Here is a 20,465-nt window from a genome sequence, read left to right on the forward strand (position 1 = left end):
ATCTCAGGGAGCCTGGTAGCTATGTAGTCATTCATGAAAAGTACTCTCAGTTTTAATGCAAAATAGTGATACAAGGATCTAATTGGATTTCTTTTTTTCTTTTTTTTTTTTCTTTTTCCAAAGCTTGAACTTGAACTGTTGCGTTGAACTGTTAGTCAACAAGCTATAATTACAATTTAAATGTATGACTTAAAGTGTTTGGTTACGTAAGGGAGGCTGAAAATGCTAGAAAAGATGACAATAAAACTCTTTCGGTGTGGATACAAAACCAGTGGAATTTGACCATGCTGAAAACATCATAGTCAACTTTTTTTTTTAGTTCTAATTTCTGTGCTTGTTACTCTTAGAATAAAAATGGCACATCTATATTCTGATTTTTGTCAAAAGAGATTTTAGAGAATAAATTTCTTAAAGATTGCTTTACTTTTAGAGCTAAAAATTGTGAAATAGTATTATGTGTGTAACAATCTCTGCATTTAAAAAGTTATTCTACCCTTGCCTCAGCACTAAGGGTTTTCTTTGTTCTAGCTGGAATTTTTTTCCTTTTTTCCCCCCCTCTAATTCTTTACTTTCTGGAGAGTCTTCTGAGGTAGACAAGGCGCTTTACACTTTGTAGGTGTTTGGTTAAAAAGAATTCCACAAACAAAACCAAACACCTTTTCTTTTTTCCTAAATTTTTACACTAAAGATGTTTCCCTTGTGTAGGTCACCAGTACCATTACAAGGCTTAAATGTATGGCTGCTTTAATTGTGAGGAGTGTATCCCAGAGAAAGGTCTAAAATATTGGGATCTTCATCCAGTTTCTTCTCTTCTAATTCTGTTATTCCTGCAAGTTTTCCCCTGGCCTTGCTCTTCAGCTGCTGTGAACTGTCAGACGCTAACATATAGATGATGAAAGTATAGAAAGCGGAATTTAGCGGAGGCAGCCATGTTAATTTCTGTTCCATTTGAAATGCAGGAAAATATCATCTGCCAAATGGAAAAGGACAATCGGTGGGAAAAGAAATGTTCTTTTCAAGCTTCTAAGAGCAGTGACAATGGAGAGAAAAAATACTATAAAAAGTAGGCAGCTCCTTTTTCAAGATTTTGTTTTCAATGTATTATGCATGATTAACTGTACACATATGCTCTTTTGGAGTCCTGAATGGCTGGATACTACATCGCAGGGCTTATACTGTCTTTACCGCGTTGCACTTTGCATTGGGGGGAATAGGGCTCAGCTTCATGGCAGCTTTGCCAGTCTTTAGTATAATTTTTGAATACATTCATACTTTCCTTATTTGCCTTTTTTAATGTCAAGCATTGCACATAAGATGTTCTGCTGTTGCTATGCAACTGCTAAATCCAATATTTAATATTAATAAAACCCGAGTGGCATTAGCATTGCTGAGAACAGTGGGCTAGCAAACTACGATTGTACAATATCCAAGCTGTAAAACTTGGCAGGGACTTCAGTGTGCAGTTGCATGTGTGGCAAACTGTGGGGCATGAGTCACTGGCACTTACTATTTTAAGAATGGTGGGTTTTGAGTAAAATTTCGGAGCTCTTCTGATTTTTATTTGTGTCTATATAATACAGCTTTTTAAACAAAAAGATAGAGTGAGGTTGGCTAGTTGTTTTCCATAAGGTTTCATTTCAGATACAAATTCTGAGGGGTCAGCTCCCCGTAGAAGAGTCAGTGTTATAAACCTATGGGTCGGTACCCTGATTCTCCTATTTTTCTTCTAGGTCAGGTTGGTCGGCCCTTTCCCACTGTTCCTGCCACTTCCTGAAGCCTGAATTGGCTTTTTTTGGAGGCAGTGCTACTTCTCTGCCTGACAAGGTGCTGTTCAATGGGATGTTTTTAAGTTTCTCCTTTTCCAGCTTGTTTTTTGATCTCTCCCCTATTTCTCTTTACTCTTATTTTGCTATCCCTCTTTCACCTTTTTTGTTGTTTGTTTGTTTTGTTCTCTACTCAGTTATTTCTAAAATAAGTCTGGGGTTTTTTGTATTAGCCTCTGACAGGTGTTAGATCAAGGATGGTGGTGTGCCCTGGCAATGCTTTGGCCTTTTAAGTCTTGTTGCAGTCTGCAAATTCTGTAGGATCCTGCATCTGCTATCTAAAGATGTTAGTGTGCTGGCACCCAGAGGGCTGTAAGGCTACTTGTCCTTTCCTTTTGAAGACTGCTGTCCAAAAGATAACTTTGGTATTAGATCTGTATATAGTCAGAGTTATTTTAGAATTCTTGCTCTTTTTCGATGTAATAACCGATTTATTTCTTAGCATCTGGTCATTTAGATTTCAACTGGTTTCTTAAAAGGGCTATTTCAGGTAGTTTGTCTGTCCCTAATTCACCCATGCAAGTTTCTGTGAATTCAAAGCTGTATTTTTGCGTCCTAATGATTTTTTTCATTTCTTCGTCTGCCTCTCAAAGATGAAGGCAAGTAGGAGAAGCTGCTTCTAGCTATATGCAAACCATTATTAAACCTACAAAGCAAAAGTATTAATGGTGGAAAAATACATTAAGTTGTAGTCTTTTTTTATGGTCATACTGGGAATACATTTTTATAAGCAGGTGGAATTTGTCTGTCCCCCTTAAACAGGTCTTTGTGCTTCTCGTATTCACTCTGCTAACCTGTCTTCTCACAGTATTGGGTTCTTAATAGCTCTGTAGATTTTACTGCCAGCAGGGGTTTAGTGTAATATTGATTTAACATTTCCAAATAATGGCAGTAATCTTGGTAAAGGTTTTTGCTCTTTTGGAATAAAGTAAAATTGGTTGGATTTATTTTAAGTGAGGCATAAATCGTGGCACTGAAGTAAATCGGACTGTGTATCTTACATGCTGTTCTGTGATTGGAATTTGGTTCCTTAGTGGGGTGGCACTGCTGAATCCCTTTCCTTCAAATTTCCTCTCCTTAAACCTGTAACTCTCCAGGAAACACTGATTCTCACATTTACTGAAATTCAGAAAAGTAACTGAATGCTACTCAGATGGAAGAATGTATTTTTTTTAATTGGGAAAACATACCTTATTTCAATTTGGAGGCTGAAGCATGAGAATTTTTTCATATAGAAATTACCTGATCATGTTGTAGAACCTACGACTTCCTATTTTCCTTTTAAAATGGCTTATTTCAGTGTCGTAATGTTCTTTGTTTTTAACCTAGCTATTTACAAGAGTAGAGGAGTCGGTGGGCTCTAGGTTGTGCTATGATTTGTCAGTAGTTCAGTCATCACAGCTGACCCCGTGCATCTTGTAATACTTAGAGAAAACACGTTGAGCTCTGTTCTTGGAACAGATAAATATAGAACTGCTATTGTGAATATTCTTGTAGTGACGTACTTAATCTAGAAAGCTAACAATTCTTTTATTTGCTTTTAGGGTTTGAAAGTATTCTAGAAGGCCTGTTTGGACCTGGATTATTAAAAGATCTCAGTTTGTTTAAAGGTATTCAATCTCTATGTTTGTATCTTGTTCTGCATTTCTAATGACAGAAGCAGCCCCAGCTCTGCCTCTAGAAAATGTGTGTTACCGTGGTGATTTGTGATTTTTTTCCCCCTCCCCCAGGCAGTGCTCACAGTTAGTATCATATTGGCTAAAATTACTAATGAGTGTGTGTTCATCTTTATGTAGCTGGGAGTGTATTTGGCAGTGCTCGGAAAAACAGATTTGTGCATAGATAAAATGTATACAGTTTGGTAATCTGGGGTTTTAGAAAAATGGCTGAAATGAAGCCTGCATCCTCAGAATGCAGGCAAGAATGTTGTGAAACAGGTATTTAATTTGGTATTTCTCTTTTGGCTCCAGTTGTGTTGTGGTTTATGAATATGAAGTAATTTGCTATTCCTCTGATTTACAGACTGTGAGCCTGAAGGTGTTTCTGATTGGTCTTTTGATGAAAATTGTCTTTTCTGCTGCCTGAGAAGAGAAAAAGTAAAGGTAACAATGCAGATGTGTGAAGCTAGTATTATAGTTGTAAGGGAGGGACAAAGGGAGGGAGTTTGCTGCTCCTAGTTAACTGAACGTAGAAAATCTGCAACCTTGTACCTCTTTCCCCTCCTTTGGAAAAAGGCTTTTTGAATTATAATAATGCAAGTCAATGAACAGACTTGCCTCTTCTCTGCAACTTTTTCTTTATATTATGTGATGCAGACTTTTTTTTTTTTTTTTTCTTACTGTGTAGTGACTCTTATCTGTTTGGTGGCTTTTGTTTATTTTGAGTTCTTTGTAAGAGGTGTTGTTGGGATCACAAAACGCTTCCCAAGGGAGCCAAACTGCGGCGTGTGCATGTTTACTACAGCCAGACGCTGAGGCTTATCTTCAGTATGGAAATGTGGTCCATTTTAACAACTAGGCTCTTGTTCTGTATCTTGGAATCTCTTTCCCTGTGAGCCATATCCTTTTATTAAAGGGCTCACATGCATGGTAGATTTTGTACTGTCCTTGTTTATAACCAAGTCAGAGCCGAAATGTGGACAAGTCAGCTTTGCCAACATAGTAAACTCGCAGTTTGTTTTCTTAATGAGATTGTAGCTCTATATGAAACAAAGGCTATCATGCTATGCGTGATTGTTGCCGAGCTCATGTGTTGAAATAATGGTCATTCTACAGCACAGGAAGGAAGGCTTGTCTGTCTTGGCAAAACTTCATTTACTGGAACTTGTAGCTACTACTTCTTCCTGCACAATGTAAAATAACACACAGAGTGGATCTCTATCAACTTAGGAGTGAAACAAAAGCCCTCTTTCCTCTGCAGTAGCCAACATGTATGACTGTGTGGCTGGTTCATAAAGGAAGTACCTTGTTGACACTAATACTTGCCATGTTGCCAGTTTATGCTTGGTTTTGTATTACAGTTTTTGTTAAGGCAGGGGGAGGAGGGTTAGGAATGCTTGCATTTAGAACACATGTAAGGCATAATACCTTCTTTCATTGAGACTGACAGCAGGTGAGCTGTATGTATTGTGCTGTAAGGAGTTCTGTCTTGTTTGACTTATGTCATCTCATAAAAAGACAAAATTCGGTGTCTAGCACAGTTCTAGTTAAGGCATTGAGTAGATCCAGAAATCAGTTCTGTGGTGCTGTCAGAGGCTGGTTGTCATCTGGCAGAATCTAACAGTGTAGGGGTAGATCGTCAAAAAGACTGTTCACATCTCAATTGTCCTCATAGGTCCATAGTAACTAAAATAAAGCTTCTGAAAATTGGTGATTGTTAGGTGAAGACAAAAACTAAGAACATTAACATCTACTATATAGTGTGCTGATTAGGCATAGTCGTCCTTTTCAAGCTTCCACACAACCTGTAGTCAGAAGCTGAGATATCACTATTTGTATTTTAATGTGCTTTTCTAGGCATTTCTTTCTAGTTTCATGAAGTGAAGCGTAGCCCATGATTGTGAGTATCGCTGAAAAACTGACGATGTATTCCTATGTTAGTGATGGTTATTATGTTAAGGCTCCTCACATGGTTTTCCATTGTACTGTGTGGTGGCTTTTGAATTGGTGAAAGAAAAGATGCAGATGTGGTCACATCTGATGTGCTCCATGGTGTTTTGGCATCAGGGGTCTAAGGAGATTTTAGGATCGTGTACAGATTGACATGGAATGCAGCAAGGGGTGCAGCATCTCATGGCAAAGGCACGAGGTGGAGGGGAAGGAGGTTGTAAGTTCTGAGCAGGCTGGAGAGAAATGCAAGTTAAGAAAGGTTGTGGTAGTGTCAGTCAGGCACTATGGGCTTGGGTAGAATAGTCTTTATAAATAAAACCCAAGCAATTTCTGTCACTTTACGTTTCAGTAGCCAAAAACACCTGTTTAAACCATTTTTCTTACAGATGATTGGTAAACAGGGACAGCAAAGAGAGCTTTGTGCACATTCTTGTTTGCTGTGTGGCCAGGGAGCAGGGAAGGAGCATGAACCAGTCCATTCAAATCAGACTTGTGACTCCTCTGTCAATCCGGGTGGTTCTCTTAGTGCTTGGCATGGGGCTTATTTGGAGTATGTAGGACTTTTTAGGGGTGTGTTGTTGTTGTGGGCATTTTGTTTCTTTGGTTTATTTTTTTCTCTTCTTCCTCTCCCCCAGCCTCTATATTGGTTGTTTTTTGTTTGGTGTGTTGTTTTTTTTGAGGGAAGAATATGGCTTCTTTTAGACCTGGAGAGTTCTCATGTGCCAGCTGAGAGAGGTGGCAGGGCGGGAGTGCTTTGTTTCCTCTGCAGTACATCAAACTGCTGCACTGCTGGCTCTTGCTGATGTTATTACCTTGCAATACAGAGTTAAACAGGACTTTCTTATGGGAGCCTTCAAATAGTATGGATTTGACATCATCATACTTTGAATTAAACATCAGAGACCTAACTGTTACAAAAAGATTTGTGAATTCATTTGGTATTTAGCCAAATGATGGACAGTCTTCAGCTGATGGACTGAACTAAATTAGAAATGGTACTAGTCTGTATGAAATCTCTTCCATTCAACATCTGTACTGTTACCTTCAACTCTTTAGGAAGCTACAGGCTCAGTCTTCTGTAACTGCTAGAACATGTCTGTTTCTATACATAAAGTGACAGTAGTTACGCTTTCTGTGTCACGTCCTCTATTCTGCTTTTTTTTTTAAATTATTGTTCATCCTCTTTTTAGGAAAAGAACTGGGCAGGATGGGATGATTTGGGTTTGTGCTTGTACATTGCTGAGGTACAGAATCAAAAGGTGTGTAGCTGATGTTGTATATGGGAGCAAGATGGCAACAAACCACTTATTACAATGGTGTGTGGCTGTGGCTGGCCTTTTTTTTCTGATGAGTAAATCTCTACCAATAGCTCTTTTTGGATTTGTGGAATAATTTGACAGTGTACTTGATTTCCACCTTTGCGTGACACGTAGGTACCTGGTCTGACAAGTTCAAAACCAATAAAAATAGTCAGTTTTTTTTTCTGGATTTCATTTGCCCTTAAGAATTACCTGTAACTAAGGAGACCAGTAGTTGTGCTTAAGGAGAATTGAGTTCTGAATTGCACAATGAGAATTGGAAGCCAAATTGGTTTACTGGCAGAGCTGTTTAAAGGAAAAAAACTACACTTGCTCTCCCACCCATTTCAGTGATGTTGGTTCTTGCTTTTAGAAGCAATCAGATTCAATTACATGCATTCTTCAAAGGATGGAGAACCATCTGCTGAAGTATTCTGAAAAGATTAATTTATTTGTAGCTGTAGTTCTACTTGCAAATACTGTGCAAATGCATGGATTTTTTGGCAGTCAAAATACAATACAGTTTTTGATAGAGAAATTGAGTTGTCTTCATTTGAAAGTAATAATAAAATATAGATGAAGTAGGAAGTTAAATTTTTTCCAGATATATTTTTGCCCAAATTCAAAGGGTTATGTGCAATACAATAAAACTTTTAGAAACTGGAATTTTTTTTATTCTGTCATACAATGCAGAATCCATGATTGTTTGAGTATGGTGTGGTCAGAGGATAACTAGTTACCCATGATGCTACTACCAGGTTATTAACATGGGTGCCTGTGTGCAGAAATGTGCGGGTACACTGGTGGGCAGAAAGGCGAAAAAGACAAAATAACAAAGTAACAGAAGTGCTCTGGCTGCGCACTCATAGTGAGAGGGAATAGATGGGGTTCTACGGGACCAAGCCTGCTGAATTCTCATTTGGATAATCTGTAAATGTGGTCATTCTTAATTCCTTGTGGGCTTTATCCTTCACAGGGAAGATTTAAGATAATATAGTCTACAAGGTTGTCGTGTGTGTTTGGTTTTTGGTTTTGTTTTTTTTTTGGGGGGGTGGAGGGCGTTTGAGTTTGTGTGTGTGTTGGTGGGTTTTTTTTGGTGTGTTTTTTTTGTTTTTGCTTTTTTAATGAAGCTTTTCCTTTTAAAAGGTTGTGGTACTGAAAAGACCCATCAATTCAGAGAATCTGAACTTAAAGTGTACATGACTTGTCTCTTTTTAATTATGGCTCTTAATTTTTTAGTATGGCTTGTTGAATAAACTGGGGGAGCTGTTACTACAGAAGAAATCTGTGGCTCCGTGTAGAACGTTTGTATCAGATGAGATAGTCTCTACTGTCATTTGCTCATAGTTGGAGCTCAAGCTTAAGATTTATTTTTTTAAAAAAGATGCAGATAGATAAAGCCAGAAGGAAGCACCAGTAATAAGAGGGAAAATTGGAAAAAGAATCCTTAAAGAGGATTCAGTTGAGTATATTCATTTGGAAAAGAAAACAGTATTGTCTAAAGCTACATAAAGCAATTCATATGTATTAAAAGAAGCAGGGGGGATGACACACAACTAATCTCATTAGTTGGTGACAGCAGAACAAGAAGGATAATACTCCTAAGCACATTAACTATTTTATAGATATATTTAAGCTACAAAAATAGCAAGAGAGAAAATGACTTCTAGGACCATATTCTGGAGTCTTGTGATATTGACAGCAGAAGATTGAGTCTGGTTTTCAAACTACCCTAAAATACCTGGGCTTCAGTGTAAGGTCCTCTAAGGATTCTTTCAGCTGTGAAGAAGTGTGGGAGGGTACAGCATGTGAAGGAGTCATTTTGAAATTCAAAGTTTCTCTGATATGATTTGAATATTTGTAAAAGCTTGTATGTAATTGCTTTACACAAATATCTAAAAGGTAATATCATGCCATTACTTGGTTATGATGAGTCTGAATCTGCTATCCTTTCACTATGGAGGAACATAAACAATGAGTAAACTGGTGAGTGTCTAAATAATTGTGAAGAGAAGCTACCACTGTCATTTAAAATGTTAACTCATAGAATAATTGAAGAGGGCAAAGGAAATATCTGAAGTAGGGAAACTATTACCATTTTTTTATTATTTTAGGATGTATGTAAACCGTACAGAGATCCTCACTGTGCTGGAAGATGCTCTAAAACATTTTAATGGATTTTATCACTTTAAAAAACTCAAGCATTTAGACTATCAATTTTGTATTAGGTGGTTTTAGAATAATTTGATATGGAGTCTGAAACCTGAAGAGGCTGTTTGTGATAATCTCCAGCTGTGTTTAATAGTAATGCAGGGTTACAGTTTTGCTTGTGCTTAAGTGTCCATGTAAGCATATTGTATTTCCACTGATTTTTTTTTTTTCTTCTCTCCCCCCACTATAGATAATAAGTTATATTCAATAGCTATGAATCAATCAAGTTGAATTTGTTTGGGATTTGATACATCTGATCTCAGTCATTTTAATGAGGAAATAATACTGTTTACTATAGAAGTATGTATATTCAGTAAGTGAGGGATGTCTAAAAACTAATTAACCATCTGAATTTTTAGTCGATGCCAACTGAGGGCAGTTGTAGGTGCTTTAAATGACATGCTCAGAATTGAAAATTATCTTGATAACTTTGAGAAACAAGATGGACAGACATACTTATTTTATCAAGTCACAAGTTAGAGATGTCTGAAAAGTGATAGCACTGTAAAAGTAGTAAACTATTTTTGAGGCTATATCAGGAGAGGCGTTTGTCTTGCTACCTGAATGCTGGTGAAACCTCAGCTGGGTGTAGCGTTTTAAGAGAGATGTAAAGAAGCTGAATAGCATTTAAATGAAAGCAGCAAGAATGACTTGGTCTTGAAGGCAGAAGGAAAGAAGAGAGTCGCTGGTGCCCTTAAGGCTTGTTTGCAGAAAATAGTAGATTATTCTCCTTCGCACAGGCTAAGAGTTATAAAGACTGTGCAGTCTTAGGAAAGATGAAGTGTTGGAGAAGACAACCTAGGGATGCTGAAACATTCTTGTCGAACTGACTGTTCCTGATCTTGCCGTGGGGTGGAGGGCTGGACTGGATCTCTAAGTCCATGGGTAAGCTGGGCAGCTGCGGGTGGTCTGTGGGAAGCCTTCCTCCGTTTTCTCCTCAAAGATGGGTAGGAATTATCTGCTATTCTAGCTTGTGGGCGCTTCGCTCTCCGTCTGTGTGGGTCCTGTGGCTTAAACGTGAAGCTGCTGTTGCCGTATCTATATAAGACCACCATCGTCACTTTCTCTTTGTGCCAGCAGTTTAACATTTACAGTTTCCTACAAAGATGGTCTCCATGAGGATCCAACACTAGTGCTGACAAGGCCAGGCTGTCCAGGATTAGGTGGTCTCTCAAGGTCGTGCATTGACCTTGCATTGTGAAAACCCAAGCGCTGTATTTCTATGGCTCTTTGACTTAATTATGTTATGCTGTATATCTCAGTGTACAAAAAGAGCTTCAGCCCTTTGGGAGCATGTGCAAACCACTCCAAGTATCTTTTCCTGAAACTATATTGTTCAATATAGTGGTATTGCATGTTCACTGATGGAACTCCAGGGGTGCTCTGGGGCACGGTCCCCACCTGAAGAGAGGCACAAAGAGAATAGAATTAATCCTATGTTTATAAATCATACGTAAAAGTAAGTGGTTGGTTTTTTTTCAGGGTATTTGTAATCAATGACAATGCTATCTGAATATTAGTAGGTTTTTCTCCTTCCTCTACCTGCATGTTGGTACTGAAAACTTTGATGTGATTCAGGAGAGTAGAGTGAGAGGATGAGCCTAAAGATAGCGGATCCAAATAATGGTTATTGGGAAGAAATGGTGGGAAATGTAAAAAACAAAACCAGATACACAGAGACACAAACCACATCCCCAAAACAAAGACTTTTGGAAACTGCTTTTGAATACCAATCACAATGAAATATTTAGTGTGAAAACTTGAAGTTTCCTTCTAGGGGCAAACCAGCTGCGAAGATTGCTGGAATAATTGTGACACAATTGATAAGAAAATAATTTAAAAATGCAATAAACAGAAATCTTTCCAGTATATTTTGACTCATGTAGTCACTGCTCTATCGCAGGTTCCAGAAAGCAGCTGCAGATTTTTCGTCTGCACAAGGTTAAATCTGACTCTTATACTGTATTTCTTTACATTTTCATATGTATTAGCATGGATATTAATAAAAACCATACATGTGTAAGAGATCCCCTTATTTTGGGGAGTAAGAACTAAGCACTGCCATTGCTTTGCTGTTCCCCTCTTCTCCCAAACGTAGATCAAATGATCCTTTATTCAGCCCCACCAGTGTAAGCCACTTACAATATTTTTTGCTGGGTGATTCCTTTCTCTTCATTCCTTCTCTATGTAGAAAATGTGCAGCTTTAGTTAGCCCAGGCAAATTAAATTGTACTCTTTATATATAAACTTTATGGTACATTTATGGTGAGGCCTGCTGCCCTGAACTTGGTTTCAACTGAGCTGCGAGGCTCATACTGACTGTATATTGTCTTAGTTGTGAAAAGTGCTGGGAAGATTTGAAATGCATTGTGTTGGGCAGGGGCTATTGTTATTTTTAGGCTTCTTCCATAATCTGTCACAGGGCGAAGTATGAGATCAGGTTATAGGGGTATGTTTCTTGCAGTTCCAAATCCTCTGTCCTTTGAATTAAAAGAAAGTTTTGTGGTGGTTTTATTTTGGTTCGGTTTGTTTTGTTTTCTTTTTTTGCAATGGCTTGTGTGATGTCAGCCAGAGGATGCTAATTAACTCTAATGAATCTTTTTTTGCCAAATCTCTGTACATCAGTTTGCAGAGATTCCTTTTAAAGTAAAGCTTAAAGCAGTTTGCCTGTAAATGCTTAGATATTCCACTGATTGTTCCAACACTTCTGTATGCCTAGATTACTTGTTATTACTTAATTTGCACAAATGCCTGCTTTTTACACCAGCTGATAAGCTGAGTTTGCAATTATCCTGATAATGCCTAAAAGGTAATGAGGCTTGACTCAGAATGGCTGTCAATAACTAGGACAGATCCTGCACTAAATTTTGTCAGATACAGAAATACAGTTTCAAAAGGAAAATTCAAGTATGTTGTTTGAAGTCTCATCTGAAGAGTAACTCTTACAGAAACACTGGGCTTGTTCTCCACAAATATTTTTATTGTGAAATCTGTACAGATACTTCACATAGCTTAATTATCAGAAAAGTACAAATGCATTTTCAGTGTGTTCGTAAAATGCCAGCGATCTATGGGAGCTCTACTGCTGGTTACTGGGTCAGGGCTACCTGGCACAGAGGTGAATGCTTTTATTGTAGTTAATCCATGAGTTAAATCCGTTTTCTTTAAGACTGTCTCAAAAGTGCTGATTTTCCTATGAGAGCCAGCAGGTTTGAGAGCGAGTGTGGAATCTCTCTGTTGTGGATAAAAAGCAGTGTCTTTCCTTCTGGATACTCTTACCTTAGCAAACATGTTGTTTTACTCACCCACCACCTCTGTCAGCGCATGCTCCTCATCTTCTGATTTAGCATAAGATACTGCTTTGTCTCTATAGCCTGTCTGAGGTAGTATCCCCCCTTGCTTCTGACAGAGAATTTTTGGAAGCTGTTAATTTGCAAATCTGAAGGTGAGAGCCCATGCTGTTCAGGCCAGAGTCCACAGTGTTTCATATTATTACCCTTTGCACGTAGTTCATGTGACTGCCATGTTCGTTAATTTACTGTGGGCTGGGTGTGTAACCTTGCTTCATTAAACCTCTTGAAGTTGAGAGGGTGCGAACTTAAGAATGACTCCTTCTTTTCATTTATTTTGAGTTGATTTGCCAGTTCTTCCCTTCCCTTCTAGTTGCATGAGAATATGAACCTGAAATCTACTCGTACAGTAGAGGCCAAAAAAACAGATGTAGCCTAGATATTGTGGTAACTGATACTTTGTAAAGGTTAACAAAACAAAACACTCCCTGAACACAGAGTGGTTGTGTATGCATTCCTGCAGTAGGTAAATACAGGTAACTTTAATATTGCTTAAAATTAAAGTGGAGGGAGAGGGCCAGGAAAGAGCACGAGCGAGGCATTACTGTGAAAGAAATGAGAAAAGGGGGATGTGTCTGGGGGAGGGAATCCAAGCATTTGGGTTTCATATTTTTGTAACCTTTGTCTTCTAGTTTCTTGAGTTATATTTAAAATGAGTAATTTATCTTGGCAACTCACACAATTTAATTATGCTAGTTAAAACACTTGTTTTGAAATATTGAGATAACTCAGTTGCTTCCAGTTGTAAGGAAGAGAATGGGTTTTAATTCATTGTAGATGTTGCAAGCAGCTAACTTAAGTTTATTTCGCTTAAAAGTAGCTACTACTAATCCTTTGCGCAAAAGGACCTGGTTTTTGCTAATGCTTGGTCATTTATTGCTCAGTTTGCATGAATACTGTGTAAATTAAGAAGAACTTTCTGTGTTTTGCCTTCAGTAGTTATTTCTTGGAACTAAAAGTAATAGCCAAAGAACAAGTGCTAGATGTGAAATTTGCAGCCAAATGTTGTAAAATATCTAAATAATTTTCTTTATAATGGGTTCTTATTTCCTGTAATGCTATCAAATCTTACAGGCTTCTGCTGCATTTACAACAAGAAACCAGGACAAAGTACAATGTTCTGGAGCAGTCAAAAATCAAGTTTTGATTTCAATAGATTGAACTCTGTGCTAACTACCTAACAAAGTTTTGAATTTAGTAGAATATTTAATGCCTAGGGAACTTTATTCATCTTGGTGTCAGAAAGATCTTACAAATATCAAATATCTTTGCAGGAACACTTAGTCAGTCTGGATGAGCCAGCCTCGGAAGCTGGACAAGAAGCTCTGCTTAGACAAGAGCAAGCAAAAATCATTCGATTTGAAAGGCAAGCGGAAGAGTTCCTCAATGCAGTCTTTTACAGAAAAGGTTGGTTTTATTGGGGGGAAAAATGGTACATGTTGCTGGTCTTTTTGAACGCAATACAGTTGTCAAAGATCTGATGTTCAAGTTGTCATTGTATGTTCAGTATTTTTCAGTTGTCTTATATATTTGTCAAGTAAAAATTGACTCTCAAATAATATAGAAATACATCAGTGTGGGCTTGGGACAGATGAAGAGACTATAATGTATCTAGCCCTAAAACAAACCTATCCATGAGAACACTAGTGTGTTGCGCTTTTGGAGGAATGACTCAGTTCTTACCCAGCAGAGCTGCTCCCCTGAGACCAATGTTTGGGTGAGTGGACTGTTTGGAAGGAGGGGCAAGTGGCGGTGTGTGTGTATATGTATATGTATCTATATATCTATGTAGATATATAGATATATATATCTGTATTTTAAATTTTAATTGGATCTTTACTTATGCGATTTTTCTTAAAGGTCAGCAGTGTTCTCACTGTGGTCTGTAGTGATTGCCCACCCCATCCCCAGTATAAAAAATTGTTGGAATAGTGCTAAGGGGGATATATGGAGAATTTGAAACATGAGCAGCAAAATAATTGGAAAAATCAGTACTGCAGAATATGCTGAGAACAATAAAAATAGCTCAATGCTGGAAAATGCTGTAAATCTCTTCTGGAGAGTTACATCAGTTAAACTGTGCTCTTAGGAAGGCACAAAACTAATTTTGCTGTTTTCTACCGATCTGAGAAACATGAATCCAGAGGTTGCTTCCAAATGCATCCTGAATGAAAGTATTTCGTACTTATCAGTCTAACCCATGTGTAAGAAAATCTGCCAAATCAGTAATTCCAACCTGTCTGCTGGGGGACAATGCAAGACTTCAGTTTAACGAATTAGAAATTGATGTAGCCGGTCCTCAGCCCTTCCTCCCAGCGACCAAAATATTTAAAGGTGTTTTAAGTAGATAACAGTATCTTAGCCTTTCTTTCATCACTCAAATGAATAAATACAAACTATACATTATGGTGTATTGCATAAAGTATAGAAGCATGTAGGATGGGAGGAAGGATAGTTGTTGCGTGACTACTGATAGTTCAGATAGTGCTTTTATTCCACGTCTTCCTTTTCAGTGTCTTTTGGTGTGGGTTTTTTTGTGGGGGATTTTTGTTTTTTTTTTTCTACTTTCTTCTTTTAAGGTTAAGGTTTCCTTTTGCCTTTAGATTTATCCCATTTCTATTTAAATCCAGATGGGATTTAAGAAGACAAAAATCTAGAGAAAATATCCCTTTTTTTTCCATATTACTTTTCTGGTGAGAGGAAAAAATGCAGCTCCTTCACTTCCAAATTGTTTATTAAAGACGTCATCCCTTTAAAATTGAGCTTAAATTTGTGCGTGTCTTATTAGAAACACATATTTCCCTAATTGTCAGAAAACTTTTGGCAGATATTGCAATGTGCTAATGAGGCGTTTAACACAGTCCATGATCAGATACACAGAATGCAGATAATGAAGGCACTTCATGTGTTGAAGAATTGTTGAGAATATTCTCAGGATGCTCTTGCTTACCTTCCTCTGGCAGAGCTGTGCTTGGTGCAGGAGCACTAAGGGAGGGGAAGAAGCCTGGCAAAAGTCAGTTCTGAATCCTTATGCATCGTTGTGAAGCCTGGCAGTATTTAGATTGCTCGAAAGGTTATTCTAACTCATGCCAGTGCCATAAGATCCGCAGGCACTGTCATACCAAAGAGGACACAAAGAACGGCAGAACTCTGACACTCCTACATTGCTCAGAGATGCTGGGCTCTCCTGGTTTCATGCCAGTGATTAGTTCTTTCTTTCCATCCTCACTGCCAGTAACATTTGAGACTGGTATTTTGTAGCCCAGACAGATCAGAGAAAATGGAGATGTCCTGCAAACAGATGCCTGTTGCATGTCAAGGGCAGGCACTCATGGTCTTAACATATATAAGTAATTAGCAGGATCAGCAAACTTTCTGAACAGGTTTACTGTCCATTAATCTTACGTATTTTCTCTGCTTTGTGCCCATGTGACCCTGACTTAATAACATTGGTTAGTGGTAGTGGTAGTACCTAGTTGTCCATTACCTTGTGGCAGGATGGTACCTTCTTTTGATAGTTTAATCAAATCATACCTTGTTTTGCTTGATACTGCCCTGCTAAGATTTCAGCATAGATAAAATACACAAAAGCTATTAACATTTTAAAGTTCAGAGGTGCTGCTTTAGATTGCCTATAGCTGATAAATATTTGCTGTATTTTTCTTCTCTGAGAATGTCTGGTTTAATTAATTTTAGTTTATTAAAAAAAAAAGACATCTGGAGTCAAAATAAGCATCTGGTTGATTTCAAGCAATGCAGCAGAGGCACCAACAAATATTTTGCACTTGATTTTGAATAGTTTTAATCCTTAGCATTCAGGCTTTACATTAAGCAAGAAGCCTTCAATGTGCTAGGTAACTATCTTTCTGGTTGAAAATTGAGTTTTGTGTGCTGAGTTAGAGAGTTTAGCTTGAGCAGCACTAGCAAGCTCTCAGTAGTCACTCTGTGCTGATTCTTTGAAGTTGCATATTACAAAGATGCCTGGTGGTAGGCATCTGTAGTATTTTCTCCCTGAATTGGAAATATCTTCAGCTCTAAGCGTTACTGAATTGTACCTGTGACCATGGATGCACAGGAGAGGCGTGATTCTTCTTCAGAAAACGCAGGTGCCATAGAGCTCATTCCTGCTGGCCCCACTTGTGTGCACTACAAGCACATCCCAAGGAGTTGGCATCAGTGTGTCCATGGCATTGGTTTGTGGGCTTTCCCAGAGCCTTTCAAGTGTCCTTCAGCAGGTTGTAGCAGAGAGCTTAGAAAATGGAAGAAATGTCACCATAGCAGAAAAAGGCTCCCATGCTTCTCCAGGCCTGGGTCCTTGTGGAGCACTTGGAGTGGAAGTGAGTTTGGCTCATCTCCTGGTGATTTCTTAAAACTCTAGTGTCTCGTCCTTAACAACAATAAAACAACCTGTAGATTTTACAAGAAAATTATTAAGTATTTACATAAATGTCTTGGAAATGTACAGCTACTCTACCCTTATAAGAATACTTGTGTTGACTGTATAAGGTCTTACATTTAAAAGCTGTGCTTAACAGGAAGGAATTTGGGCTGGATTCAGTATTTAAAGCTTAATATGTTTTTTCATCAAGAAACACAGTAGTTGTTTACTGCTGCTCTTAAGTTTGTGGCAACTACACGCTCAAACCTTCATGTCAGTCAGCCTTTACAGATACTCTAAAGCTGGCTTGCTGGATTGGTGTGTTTTTGTCAACAATGGTGGTAAAAGGCAAATCTAAAGCTGAAATGTTCCACAAAAGATACTGCTAATGCTTCTAATAGTTCAGTCTCAATAGATTACCTTTCAACCTGGGCAATTTTTTTAAAGAGGAAGTAAACACTTTAAAAGCAGCTCTGGAAACAGAACAATAGTAAAGATTTGTTTGGCCTTGTACTGCACAATTTTCTCTGAATGTTTCTTCAGAAATAAAAAAAGCAAACATTTTGAGCCTTTTCTGGAGTTGTTACGGGGTGCTGTGGTGTGTTGGTATTTTTTAACCTGATTTGGCCAGAGAACACAAGGACTGTTTGAGGTGAAATGGCAGGACTTAGATTCTGTGATTTAGGAGTTACAGATTTCCTTTGACATCACAAATTGCTACTGATCCAAGACAGTGATTTTTGCCAATGTATTTTTGGGTTGCCCACATCCGCAAATACCTTCATATTTATGCACTATTTCATATACATAAATTGAAAGGTCTACCTGTTTCGTTTCACGTTTTTTACTAAGAGATTCAGCAGGTCTCCTAGAAATAGAATAACTTCTCATGTGACACGTCTTGGGGTTTTGAATATGTGCAAGCTCTTTGGGTAGTACCTGGTGTTGAATTGATTATAATGATAGAAATGTCAAACGGAATAGATAGAATGAAATGGAAGACGCTTGAACATTTGATCTTCATGTGAATTATTTTTAAGAATTAGAGCTATCGGGCTTTATTTCCCAGTAAATTTGTAGGGGACTGCTGCAACTCTGTTCTCCCTTTTCCCCTTCTGCAGCTGCAGGTAAGTTACTCAGTTCTTCTGCTGAATAACCTGTTCAGTTGTTTTGGAGTGAGCTTCATTACTTGGTACTTTTCTTCATGAGTCTCACTCTTCTGTCTATTTCCACACCTCTTAAAGGTCTGGTAAAATATATTTATATTTTAAACCAAAAGAGGAGATTGCGTATTTTTCTTAGGAAACTGTTATTTTGGCAAGGTTATACCAGACTCAGCTATGGTACATGTTCAGGTGTTATAAGACTAAAGTACATTTTCTACAGAAGCTATTTTATCTTTGGCTCTTTATTTTCCTTAGATTTTTTGTTTTACTTAATATAAAAATGACTTAATATAAAAGCTGTTTTACTTAAAATGGTTCCTTAAAATCTCTAATATTTACAGACAGTCCTAGGGTCTCTGACCCCAATATTCCCCTAGTGGCCCGTGAGATCATGCAGCGAATGATCCGACAGTTTGCTGCTGAATATACCTCAAAAAATACTCAGGACTCCAGCCAGCCCAATAGCACAAAGAACCAAAGCCTGCTGAAAGCATCTCTGGTCGCCTCCTCTCCCACGGCTGCAACTGCTCAGAACCCTGTGCTCAGCAAACTTCTCATGGCTGACCAAGACTCACCTCTGGACCTTACTGTCAGAAAGTCTCAGTCAGAACCTAGTGAACAAGGTAGGACTTTTACCAGTGTCTTGCATCCTACAGCAGTCCATTAATGGCATCCTCGTTGCAAAACCAGACAGTTAGAAGTTTGCACTCTTAAAATGAATGTAAAGTGGAGAAGCGGTGGATGTTTTTACAATAAAATAATGACTGGTTGGATGTGGCTGGGAAAGCAGTTTTTGGGAGAATGTTGGCCCGTAGACGTGAGGGATTTTTCTGAGGAAGGGTGAAGGGGATGGACATGCTCCAAACTCTGGGGACAAGTGTGCTGTTCCTGCTGGGAGCTGCACGAAACACTCTGCCAAAATAGACTGTGTGCTTGCTGATAAGACAAGTTCATGTGGCCACAAAAACTATCATGTTGTCTCCTTTCTGAGGATCAGTACAGAGTCTGACTGAAGGACTGAAGGACTGGTCTTTTAAAACAGCGTCTTTTAAAAGTCTGTGAGAAATTGCTTTGTGAAGGCTGTAAAAATTATACCCATGAACTATACAAAACTTCCAGATTTATGCATTTGGAAGAAATGTCTCTTTTCTACCTTAAAAATAGACTTGTTCTGCAGAGCACAGATTGAATAACTTGTTACAGTGTTGCAGAGCTTGTTTTAATTTGAAAACTTTGCTTTCCATGAAAAATGCTTTTTAACAAGCAAATTCTGTACTTGATTATGGTATGTGAATGCTTTTTTTTCTGAAACTGTTGAATAGAGGTTATAAGTGTATCCTACTGATAGGATTAAAATCAGCCCCTTTACCTTTCTTTAGGAATGCTTTAGTGTCTGAAATCATTCTATCAAATACAAAGTAGGCTGTCCATCCTCAAGATACCTTAAAAAAAAAAAAAAGCCTTTTGCTAGCTAGTACAGAATTCTAGATAACCCTCTATTCTTTGAACTTAGGTTTATGGACGCTTTTGTAAAAAGGTTAATATTATGTGTCCAGCAATATGCAGCTTGGGCATCTGGACACTTACTGCCCTTACAGCACCTGTTGAAAGTTGTTGCTACATTTCGGATACAAACTGCAGTGAAAGGTTATATGATGTCTGTCCTGAAGTGAGGACCTGTTCATTTAGCCTATAGGCATTTGTTTCTAGCTGATTTTATTATAAATGTATTTCACAAGTGTCTTTTGCATGTATTTTTATGATGTTAAACTGCTCTCATTGTGAAGCTTTTCACTGAGAGGAAGAGAATCAGTTTTGCTGCTTTGTGGTGGGTTTTTTTAAAATTTTTTAGTTAGAGGATTGTATTGTAAAGAAGAAAGCATGTACACGAACTGTTCTTTATCATGTGACAAAAAAGCTGTAAGATAATTTATAATCTTCATAACACTTGTTATGGAACTAGAATATGTGCATATTAACTTACACAGTAATCTGTTTGCTGATGTAATTATTTTTTTTTTGCAATTTACATTTCATGTAATTGGGAAGAGATTTGCCAAACTTGTTAATGAGAGATTTAAGAGGCTGTCATGAAAGACCACTAGTGGTGCTTTTTGTTATATTTCTGTTCTGGCAGGTTGAGGGGAACCCAGCTGGTTGGTAAACTTCCCTGTGGGGTATGAGGCTGGTCCTTATTGCCCTCGGAGACTTGTAGGTTGTAATGACCCCTGTGGTGGAGGAAGCTGTGGGTGCCAGGGCCAGGGCAGCAGTCTGGGCTGCCCAGCGGAGCCCCTTGACAAGGGGGGGATGCTTGGTCCAGTCTCTGTATCTCGTGGCTGCCCAAGCGCTGTTCAAAAGAAGGATTGAATTGTCTCTTTCCTTCAGTTGGGGTTATGGTGTGTTCCTAAACGCAGTGGGTGGAACAGCTTTCCGTAAGTTAATTCTAGTTCACTGTTTATCATGTTTTTTCTCCATATGTCAAATGAAAACTTTAAGCAATCTGAAAGCCATCTTATATTGTTCTTGTATTGAGTGGCATTTGCTTGAGTAGATGGAATGAGCAAGGAGCTCTGAAATATCTCTGGCTTACCTTGCCAATGCGTTTAATTTGTCTTTGCCTCATATATTCCT

At 38.2% G+C, this 20,465-nt stretch overlaps 1 protein-coding gene across 7 annotated transcripts in view; it reads left to right on the forward strand.

The window, feature by feature from the left end:
* LCOR (ligand dependent nuclear receptor corepressor) overlaps window positions 1–20,465 on the forward strand; it is a 60,473-nt gene that overhangs the window by 26,744 nt on the left and 13,264 nt on the right. For 5 of the 7 annotated variants that reach the window (XM_065068291.1, XM_065068289.1, XM_065068290.1 and 2 more), the window contains 4 exons: window positions 3,368–3,433; window positions 3,846–3,925; window positions 13,565–13,697; window positions 18,176–18,457. In XM_065068291.1, coding sequence (XP_064924363.1) covers window positions 18,226–18,457 — 232 coding nt within the window. In that variant the 5' untranslated portion in view covers window positions 3,368–3,433; window positions 3,846–3,925; window positions 13,565–13,697; window positions 18,176–18,225. The remainder of the gene's footprint in view (window positions 1–3,367; window positions 3,434–3,845; window positions 3,926–13,564; window positions 13,698–18,175; window positions 18,458–20,465) is intronic. The other 2 variants (XM_065068293.1, XM_065068288.1) reach the window with 1 other exon arrangement.

Source organism: Columba livia, chromosome 6 (assembly GCF_036013475.1).
Source record: "Columba livia isolate bColLiv1 breed racing homer chromosome 6, bColLiv1.pat.W.v2, whole genome shotgun sequence".
Taxonomy (NCBI): Eukaryota; Metazoa; Chordata; class Aves; order Columbiformes; family Columbidae; genus Columba; species Columba livia.